Here is an 11212-nt window from a genome sequence, read left to right as displayed (position 1 = left end):
GTGTAAGAAGCCACTTCTGGGATGAAGGAATTACTAGCAGGCTAAAACAACCTTTTTTTTTCTGAGAGTGGCTGAGTGGATTTTCTGCTGACCCAGTGTGTGTTTGCTTTTTATACCCTCTTAACGAAATCTCGGGAAGTTCTATAAGAAGGGCTCGGGGCTGGAGAGATGACTCAGAAGTTAAGAGGCTTTTGCCAAGGACCAGGATCCAGTTCCCAACACCTAGATATTGCCAACTGTGGTTCACAGCCATCCACAATAGCATGCACATGGTGCACACATGAACATACAGGTAAAACACACATACACACAAAATGAATCTATAAACAGAAACTACAACCACTGCCCTGCACTGGAGAATAGGAGAGAAAAGTGCCCTGAGGTATCTCATGGCAACAAGGTCGTTAGAAAAATTGTTAGAGCAACAATTTTACTATATAGAGTTTCTTTTTTTTTTTTTAGTTTCTTTTTTATATGTGTGTATTTATACATGTAAATTGTGTGTGTGTGTGTGTGTGTGTGTGTGTGTGTTTATTTGTACCTCTACATCCAGCTACTAAGGAGACAATATCCACAGGATCATGTGTTTATGGCCACATACAGCCTATATTGAGAAGGGAGGGTAAAAACAGAGAAGAAATCCCAAGGAGAGGAGAGTAACTGGGGACAGAGACTGATCCCTGGCATCACCAAAATAAGCAAAGAAGTAGGGAGCAGGGGCTTCTTGGAGGGGTTACAGGCCGAGCCACACCACAGCCGTGCTTGTTCTGTCCACAGGCAGAACAGCTGAAGCGGCAGGAGCCTAGTTCTGCTTCTAAGCTAGAAGTCCAGGGCCCAGGTTTTTAGGGTCGTCCCTGGCAAGGGGTACTAAACTATTTTTGGTTCTTTTTTTTTTTTTTTTTTTTTTTTTTTTTTCCGGAGCTGGGGACTGAACCCAGGGCCTTGCGCTTCCTAGGTAAGCGCTCTACCACTGAGCTAAATCCCCAACCCCCACTATTTTAATTTTAGCGCGCACACACACACAGAGGTGGGAGGACAGTCTGGCAATTTCAGTGTGTGTACCTTCACGCACAGAGGTCTGAGGACAGCCTGGGGACCGGGGTTCCAGGGACTCAGGTCATCAGACTTCATAGCAATGCCTTTAACCTGCTGGGCTATCTCACCAGTGCAAGGCTGCCTGCTTCTTGAAGTATCCCTGTGACAGAGAGGATACTCTGTTGTAGCAGGTCTCAACCTGCGGGTCTCAACCCCTTGGGGTGGAACAGCCCTTTCATGGGGTCACATATCAGATATCCTGCATATTAGATATTTACATTACAATTCATAACAGTAGCAAAATTACAGTTGTGTAGTAGCAACGAAAATAATTTTATGGGTTGGGGGTCAGCACAACCTGAGGAGTTGCATTAAAGGGTAACAGTGTCAGGAAGGTTTAGTATTGCTACTCTCATGTCTATCTTTGTTTCTTTGTAAGTCAGGGTTTCTCCCTGTAGTCCTGTGTCCCTGAACTCCCTGTGTAGACCAGGCTGGACTCAAACTCAGAGTCCTGTACCTGCCTCTCCAGTGGTGGGATCAAAGGCATGCGGCACCGTGCCTGGTTTAAGATTTGGTCTTTTTGGTTGTTGTTTTGTTTGACTGCTTGCCTCTAAGAGCGAGTGCTCTCACTGCAGAGCCATCGCTCCAGCCACCACATATACTTACTGCATGCCAATATCATCACAAGCATCCGAGTTTTAAAGGCCTCCCTCAGCTAGACAGCCACCTTCCAGAGGCTCTGTCACATGGGAACTGGAACCTCAATATAAATTGAGGTGGAGAAGTGTACACATGACCATGAAGTTGGAAACTGACACCGTGATCAGATTTTCATGTAGCATCGATCCCACTGGTGGCCCCCACAGATGACCATGCCAAAGTGCGTCCTACAAAACACCACAGAAGGGCCACGTACATCCTTGGTATCATGTGCTTGAGTGTTTCCTACAGTCACCTGACACCGTAGAGACAGGAGAGTGCTGTGAAGAGATCTCTGGCTCTGAAGGCTAGTTGAGAGATAAGTTAGGACTCAGAGAGACACAGTGAGGCTGAGACATGGAGATGAGCCTACATCAAAGGTTGGAAGCTCCAGACCAAGGTGCAGGAGGGCCCTAGCTCATCCTAGGTCTCTCTTTCTGCCTGTGTGATAAGTAAGTTTGTTAGTGTAAGAGAAAGACTTTAAAATAATTGTGTTTATAAGTCATGGCAGTAAACTATGAAGGAAATGTAGAAAATACTGTTTACACAACTAAGGAGAGCCTAAGCGTTCATCTTTTAGGACAGGGGATAAGGCTTGTAGACATTTCCCTAACATGTAAAAAGACCTAGGCACAAAAGGATTTTTGTCATGTTTTATTTGTTTGTTTCTCTGTGTAGCCCTGACTGTCCTCTATTTGTAGACCGGGCTGCCCTCGGACTCACAGAGATCTGCCTGCCTCTTCTTCCTGAGTGCTGGATTTAAAGTAGCACATGATCATGCCCAGTGAGTTATTTTTTTATGATTATTTCATGTGTATAGGTGTATTTCTGCATGTATGTCTGTGTGTCAGGTGTATACTTAATGCCTGAGGAGGACAGAAGAGGGAACTGGATGACCAGGAACTGATGTCCTCTGGAAGAGCAGCCAGTTCTCCTAACTGCAGAGCAATCTCTTCAGTCCCTCCTCCCAACCAAAAAAATGATTCTTTTAAAAATATATGGATTAGAGACTATCAGTTAAGAGCTCTTGCTGCAAATCCATAGAATAAAGTGTGGTGGGCAATGCCTTTACCCCAGCACTCAGGAGGCAAGGTAGATCTCTGTGCATTTGAGGCCAGCCTGGGCTACCTAGTAAGACCTTCTCTGAGTCTGGGTCAGTGAGGGGGAGAGGAGATGATCTTGCTATGTCGTCAACTAGCCTTGATCTCTGGAATTCTTGGGCCCAAGGGAACCTTCTTCTTAGCCTCTCATGTCGCTTGGAACTAGAGGTGTGTGCCGCAGGGACTGACGAGCTCTAACAATGTAGCCCAGACTGCCTTTATGACAATCCTCCGTCTTGGCACCACACTTGGCTAAATAATTCAGCTTATTGGAAAACTTTAAAGAAGTCCTAAGTTGGAACTGCAGGGTTATCTCAGAAGTTAACAGAGTATATTCTACTCCTGCAGGGCACCAGAGTCCAGTTCCCAACACCAGCACCGATGGCTCACAAAGCTCTAGACTCCACAGGCACTCACACACCCACACCCACATAAAGACACAGGCTGTCTTAGTCAGGATTTCTACTGCTGTGACGAAACACCAGGACCAAGTGCAAGTTGGGAAGGAAAGAGTTTATTTGCCTTACAGTTCCACATCACTGTTCATCACTGAAGGAAGTCAGGATGGGAACTCAAACAGGACTGGGCCCTGGAGGCAGGAGCTGATGCAGATTCCATAGAGGAATGCTGCTTACTGGCTTGCTCCCCACGGCTTGCTTACCCTGCTCTCTTACAGAACTCAGGATCCTCAGCCCAAGGATGGCTCCACCCACAATGTGCTGGACCCTCCCCCATAGATGAATCACCAGTTAAGAAAATCTTATGGAGGCATTTTCTCAGTTGAGGGTTCTTCCTCTCAGATGACTCTGTTTTGTGTGCCAAGTTGACATAAGACTAGCCAGCACACAGATATACACATAATTAAAAAACAAAATAAGAGTCGGCAGCGGCCTCCGAGCAGATCGGACTCTCCTTATTCGCCCATCTTGCTCAGCTCCTTCCAACCACCATGTCTGACAAACTCGATATGGCTGAGATCGAGAAATTCGATAAGTCGAAGTTGAAGAAGACAGGAACGCAAGAGAAAAGTCCTCTGCCTTCAAAAGAAACAATTGAACAAGAGAAGCAAGCTGGTAATGAGGTAATGAGGCGAGCGCCGCCAATATGCACAGTACATTCCGCGAGCGTTGCCTTCTTATTTTACTTCCCTGAGCTGTTTAACTTCATAAGATGCAAAGAGGTTGGATCAAGTTTAAATGACTGTGCTGCCCCTGTCACATCAAAGAATCAGAACTGCTGACCAGGAAAGCCTCCCCCCCCCCCCCCCCCCCCGCCTCTCCCGCCCACCTGCTGGCCTGGCTGGCAGAGAGGGAAAAGAACTTGCATGTTGGTGAAGGAAAAGGCTGGGTGGGAGACGGTGGAATTGAGAGTAAAATAAAGATGGCCCAACATGTCCTGCAGGATATAAAAATGGAGTTTAATCAGGGTGCCATTTTTTTTTTGTTCAAACGATTTTAATTATTGGAATGCACAATTTTTAATATGCAAATGAAGTTTTAAAACCTGAAAAAATAATTTTAAAGAAGTCCTAAATTATTGTTATCTATACCATGTAAATGGATAAGGAGACTAGATGTTATAATTCATCAGTTCTTCAGAACACATCTAGAAAGGCGGGCTGTAATTTAGCCTCTACTCTGTAACTGAGTTTGAATGACTGAATGCACCCCTTGGAATAGAGACCAGGTGACTAGCAGAATATCTGGCTTTTGATGGATTTAATGTTACCTCTTGCCTTGAGCAAACCACTTCAACTCCTTATACTTTCATTTTTTTATCTGCAAATGGAAACAATAGTAGAGACCCCAAATAGCCATTGAGAGGAAAAAATGAGTTAATGCCTACATTACTTAAAATAGAGTTTGGTACCTGATGGGCTCTTTGTAAGAATGATATGCCAGCATCATCATTATTATTTAATTTATTAATGTATTTGATAAGTTGATTAATTAATAATTTAATTATCTAATATTAATCAGTAAATATTCTTCATTAATCTTTAAGTTAGCATAGAAAGACCAACACTATGGTTAATGATATTGTAGTCACTTTCAGGTTATAATGGTTCCAGGCAGCAGTGAATATGGTGAGAAAAGTGACATCAAACCAAATTCCAAGTCCTTTGTGATCTGGATAAACCTGGAAACAGGCTGAAACGACAGAAGAACAGGAAGGGCGGACACCAGAGTCATAGACTGCTTGAATGGAGATCTTTTACTTCCAAATGACCTCCCCGATCATTTTCTCAATGAGTCCCTTCTCCACGCCCAAACCAGAATATATCAGAGCTATTTTACAAGCTTAGAAACCGGGGTTCAGACACACCAGGTGCCCTCCACAAGGCTAGTACTGATGTTTGCACCACTCTCTGCTGTGTCTAATACGAAAACCTGTGGGGGTTGGGGATTTAGCTCAGTGGTAGAGCGCTTGCCTAGGAAGCGCAAGGCCCTGGGTTCAGTCCCCAGCTCCGAAAAAAGAAAAGAAAAAAAAAAAAAGAAAGAAAACCTGTGAACAGAGCTTCAGGAGACACTAGCTGATGGATGCTTAGGCCTGACAGCTCTTCACCCACTCCTGGACAAGATCGTTGTGGCAAGTCCTGTGTAGTGGATGGAAGAGTTAGCCAGAGTTCACAGGTGGGTCCGCTGTGCATAAATTCTCCTCCACCTGAAGCGCTGGGTCTTCTCTGAGAATGGAATCTCTGAAAGTAACTCGACCCACCACTCTGTAGTCCGTGTTTTCAAGACAGGGTTTCTCTGTGTGGCCTTGGCTGTCCTGGAACTCTGTAGACCAGGCTGGAATTCAGAGTGCTGGAATTAAAGGCATGAGGCACCACGCCCAGCCTGAAACATTCCTGTCCTCTTGAATCACTCAAGGTTGGAGGAATTTTTTTTTTGTTTTTGTTTTGGTTTTGGTTTTGGTTTCTGTTTTTTGTTTTGTTTTTGTGGCATAGCAGCTAACCTAATATCCAACAGTGTTCAAACTTGACTGGAAATCAGAATCCTCAGAGGTAATTGCTAAGAACTCAGATTCCTTAGTCCCAGGCCACATCTATGGAATCAGAATTTCTAGGAAAGGGGTTACACAATCTACAAATCTAATAGACTTTCCCTCAAACTCCGTACGAGTTAAGAAGAACTGGAGAAGCTAAGCTGTGAAGGCTATGATAGAGAAGAGACCTCCAGGAGACAGGACATGAGCCACGCATGGTGGGAGGAAAGCGTGGGCAGTGACTTAGGATGGAATCGGCAGCATATCCAATATAAGTAACAGGGAACAGGGTCCTTCCTGACCAGGGGGCCTGGTTATACCTCGGCTCACAGAGAAAGACTGCAAAAGACGCTGACGTGTGCTGCAGTCTCACTCATAGGTTTATTTGGTAGATTTCAAGTGATCCTGGAGGCACGAGACCAGTGGAAGTCATTAAGGATCTAGCAAGGGCTTGCCTAGTCAGTCAAGGCTATGGATCCAATCCCCAGGCCCTCAGGCAGCATGAGACAACAAGCAGCAGAAGGCGGATGAGGTGTGCGATGCACACCTTTAAGGATCAGTTATGAATGAGTTTGTGTGTACTGTACTCAGGGTGGGAGGCCAGAGGATGAGCTGCTAGAGGAAGCTCTCTCCCTTCGGCAAGGGCCCTAAGGACTGAATTCAGATCTTAGGTGGTAGCGAGTGTCTCCACCTGCCGAGCCACCTCGATGGCCCTGGCACACATCCTTACAGCTACTTAGGAGGCTATGGCAGAGAGGCAGCAAGTTCAAAGTCAGTCTGAGCACACTGACAGTACTCTATCTCAAAATGAAAATTGTTAAAGGAGGGGCCACAAGGCTCAGTGGTTAAGAGCACCTGTTGCCCTTGCAGAGGACCAAGCTTCAGTTTTCAGAACTCTCGTGGTGGCTCACAACCATCCGTAACACGAATTCCAAGGAGTCTGATGCTGTCTGCTGACCTCCATGGGAACCAGACACATGCATAGTGAACACAAACGTGCAAATGAAACACATTAAGTAAATAGTTTTAAAAAGTGTTTAAACGTAGGGGCTACAGAGACAGTTTAGCAGTTAAGAGAGCACGCTGCACTTGCAGAGAATCCGAGTTTAGTTCAGAGCACCCAGAGCAGCCCACAACTGCCTGTAACTTCAACTCTCTAGGATCCAACACCTCTGGCCTCCATAAGTACCTGCATGCATGTGCACGAACCTATGTGCACATGTATATACACTATATACACACCCACACACAGAATGAGAAGAATAGTGAATCTGGGCAAGGTATGGTGGCACATGCTTTTGGGCAAGTGGGTCTCTGTGAGATCGAGGCTGGCCAATGCTACTTAATGAGTCCCTGTCTTAAATCATCATCACCACCATCATCATCATCTTTAAAGAGAAGGACTGTAACTATAAATGGTAAAATGCCTGCTTATCATACCCACAGTTTAATCCCCACATGACCAAGCAGAAAAGTAAATAAATCTCTGGACAACGACAGGAATTACTATTGTCATCATAGCTTGTTGTTCCTGTCTGTGTCCATTCACTCTATCCACTGACTTAATGCCTACTGTGAACTCACTGTGTTCAAGGATCCACCAAGTCCTGGGGAAACCACAATGAACACCACAGACAAAACATGCCAATCTTGTCCGGATTATTTTCTTTATCTTTGTGCCTGGGAAAAGGTGTGAGTCAACATGCCCATTATTCAGATTTCCGGTGAGCAACCACTTTGTGCTTGGCCTGTGTCAGTTCCTGGGGAAATGTTGCCAGTTGTTCAGCCTATGCTGTTCTGATGGGAAACTGGACGTTGGCCTCACAGGACGAAAGTATGACTGTCTGAGAGGGACTCAGTACTATTCTACATACAGTGAAGACACAGCTCATAGATGCTTGGAGGCTATGATTTCTTGGCATGAAGGGAGATGATGGGGAAAAGGAGGTGATATTGGGGTTACCAAATGGCAGAGTAGGTGTTTATTTGTTTTAAAAACTTTTTATTTTATAACCCATGAGTATTTTTCCTGCATGTATGTTGTATACAAACCTCATGCATAGCTGGTGCCTGAGGAGGCCAGAAGTGGGCATCAAACCCATTGTCACGGAGTCACGGATGGCTGTGGGTGCCGTGTAGGCGCTGGGAACAGAACCTTAGGCCTGGGTCCTTAGCAAGAGTAACAAGTGCTTTTAATCATTGATCTATCTTTCCAGTTCGTTAACTTTGATTTTATTTTAAGTGTGTGAGGCCTGTGTGTAGTCAACATAGTACCTGGGTACAGTGCTTGTGGAGGCCAGGAGGAGGGCATCAGATCCCCCAGGACAGGAGTCACAGGCAGTGCCACAGAGGTGCTGAGATCCGAAGCCTGTGGTCTGTAAGACCACAGCACTCTTAACTGCTGAACAGTTCCTCAGCCCACTTGTTTGTTTTTCGGACCTCCAAGTTGACGTCTTCCTAGACTACAGGCAGCCAGCACTGTGCCAAGGCCTTAGATTAGCTTCTGAGCACAATCCTGGAAGCCATGGGATGTGGGAGGCGGTGGGTGGCTCCACAGGTAACAGCTTACTCAGACAACTTGGAGGTAATCACACCAGGATCAGGGAGGAAGGGGGATGGAAAGGGAAAGGCATGTAAGAGGGAAGACCAATGAAGAGCTGTCCCTGGGTGGCCCAGAGAAAGGAAGGTGAGGAGACGCAGAATCACCTGAAGTAGTTCTGACAGGAGGAAGTTCAGGATGTGGCAAACCAGGGCTGAGCTGCAGTTTAGTGGTAGAGCATTTACCTGGCATGTGACAAGCCTAGCTTCAATCTCTAGCATTACAGGGTGAGATGCTGCCAAAGAGAACCCCATTTTGTAACACTGGACATAAAACTTACTCCCTCGAAGCCCCAGCTTGCTGATGTGTATGTAGACTTGGGATAGCAGTAGCGGTTAGGAGGCCTGATGGAGGAGTTACCATGTAGGGAGGAGGGCATGGGGGATACTCAGAATATGGTAGAAGCGCCATGGGGAGAGGAGGGAGCAGGGACAGATTCTGCTCCATTGAGTGGCTGAGTAGGTTGATGGAAACAGGAAGAAGCCCTTCCAGAGCAGCAGAGGCCGACACTGTGTCCTTGGGGTCCCCACAGCAGAGTCCTGGCCATACTGGCTATAGGAAAGTCTCCGACAGCATGTTTCATCTGTGTGTTCGTGTGTCTTGGGCTTAGAGCAGGGTCTTCGTCTGGGGTCACCTGGTTCACGGGTATAGGTGGGTAGGTACTGCAGGCATGAAGATGCAGAAAGGTGGCCAGGATGGGAACCCAGGCTCAGTGGATGACGGGCACCGGAGCTCAGATCTCCAGCACGCATCCAGAAGCTGTGTCCAACTGCACACCTCTATAACCCTGTAAGCCTCTGAGCCCCAGAGGCACAGAGACAGTAAGGTTCCAGGTCAACCGGTATATAGACAATGGTAAAGTGAGACTCAGTGCGAGAGCCCACCTCTAAAACGAAAACTAGAAGTAAGGTGGGGAATGACAGAAGCCACCCAACACTGACCTTTGACCTACACGTTTCACATGGACAAGTGAGCACCCCCACACACATATGTGTACATAAAGTCAGGGGGATTAAAGGGAAGATGAGAACTCAGACTAGCTCCAAGGAGCCCTGACTGAGGGTCACAGAACCGAGGAGGAGCTGGAAGGAGGTGGGAGGCAGAACCCAGAGGTTAAGGTCGTGGGACCCAGGCCAGGCAAGGCGAGGAGATCAGAGTCTTCACAAGAAGGCCACTGGGTGTAGGAACTGTTGAAGGTCACGGATGTTAGGCCCTGCTGTGACACATATGAATGGGGTCTCAAGGTAGTTTCTGAGTATTTGGCAAAAGCAGGGTCGAAGCCCACCCCACTGGGAGTCCAAACTGAAGTGCTATTAAAGGGTGAGATGGAAGGAGGAAGAGCAGAGGGTGGAGGGCTCCCTGCATCTTCTGCAGCACTAGAGTCAAGATCCTACTCCTAGGAGGCGTCCTCCTTCCTTCTGCATCCCCACTCCAACTCCCGGTGCTGGGGATGGAACCCGAGGCCTTGCAGGCATTCTAGGCAAGCAATATACCACTGAGATTTACTCTAGGTCAGGAGGAATGTCACTTTTAACAGAGCCATCTAAAATCTCTGACTAGAAGTCTCAGCAGGTAGTGACCACCCTGTTCTTGGGAGTAGTCAAGCTGAGACCCGTCAGTGCCAGGGCACTCTCAGGTGGGTGACTAAGGATGTCAGAACAAGCCCCATGCCCTTCTCAGCAAGCAACAGCCACAGACAGCGTCAGGTTTGTTATTTCTAGTGCCCAAAGGGTCTTCTGCAGAGCCAAAGGGACAGGATAAAAGGAGCGTAGGCTCACAGACACTCGGCTTCCCTCAGGTTATTCCCTTAGTCCACTGCCTTAGACCTCTGCCGGTCCACCCCAACTGCAGTTTACCCAGCATCTCTATCCCTGCCTCCGCATCTCTCCCTGCTTCTTGGGCTCCCCCCTCCCAACTTCTGGGCCTCCCCAGTGCCCCTCCCTTGGGTGCCCCTCCCCGGACTACAACCCCCAGGCGCCCCCAGCCCGGGGCGCTGCGCATGCCCCCTGCTCCCCGCCCCCTCCGCTCCCCCTCCCTCCCTTCCTCCTCACCTCCCTCCGCCCCCCTCCCCCGCGCCTCGGCTCCCGCATCCCTCCATCCAACCCTGTGCCGCAGCCGCATCGCCACCGCAGCCTAGGCAGAGCCCAGTCGGCCCAGGCCCCTGTCTCTGCCTGGCCTCAGCTCCCCGCCCCCCCGCCGCGCACCTTACCCGCACATCCCTCGGAGGTCTAGCCGGGTGCCCCCAGACCCCGGCCTCCAGCACAGAGGCAAGAGGCAGAGAGCAGCAGCGGAGGCGGGAGGACGAAGAAGGGGAGGAGGAGCCCGTCGCAGGATGAAGGATCGGACTCAGGAGCTGCGGAGTGTGAGCTAAGGGGTGGGAGAGGTGGGGAGGCGGGACCCTGTATTTGGGGAGCGCTTGGGGGATGGAGTACGGGAGGTTCTGGGACATGGGGGGCAAATGATGAGACTAGAGGTTGGAAGCCAGGAGCCTTACCATCTCCTGGCACCTAATATCTCCAGTGAACCTGCAATTGGAGGACAGTGGCTGGAAGGAGTTGGAGGCCATTAAGACACAAGGGGGCAGGAGAGGTCTCAGGGGCCTGGGCAGCCCAAATGCCCGGGAGGACCCTAGAGTCTAACCTGGGGATGGGAGAAAGTGAATGTCAAGAGAGGATTGGGGGACACCATCATCCCTAGAGCAGGTTTGTCAAATTAGGCGGATGGAGGGGGTGGTTACTGCCCAGGCCGGGTCCAGTAGGACCCAGATTTGGGATGCTATGGAGGACACAGG

At 48.4% G+C, this 11212-nt stretch overlaps 1 protein-coding gene across 1 annotated transcript in view; it reads left to right on the top strand.

The window, feature by feature from the left end:
- The first annotated feature begins 10702 nt into the window (after window positions 1-10702).
- Stx1b (syntaxin 1B) overlaps window positions 10703-11212 on the top strand; it is an 18622-nt gene continuing 18112 nt past the window's right edge. The window contains exon 1 of the mRNA NM_012700.2: window positions 10703-10783. Within this exon, the coding sequence (NP_036832.1) occupies window positions 10754-10783 (30 nt within the window). The 5' untranslated portion in view covers window positions 10703-10753. The remainder of the gene's footprint in view (window positions 10784-11212) is intronic.

The sequence above is a fragment of the Rattus norvegicus genome, chromosome 1 (genome assembly GCF_021556685.1).
Source record: "Rattus norvegicus strain SHRSP/BbbUtx chromosome 1, alternate assembly SHRSP_T2T, whole genome shotgun sequence".
Lineage (NCBI taxonomy): Eukaryota > Metazoa > Chordata > Mammalia > Rodentia > Muridae > Rattus > Rattus norvegicus.
Note: the sequence above shows the minus strand (reverse complement) of the source record. Positions and strands in the feature narration are given on the sequence as shown.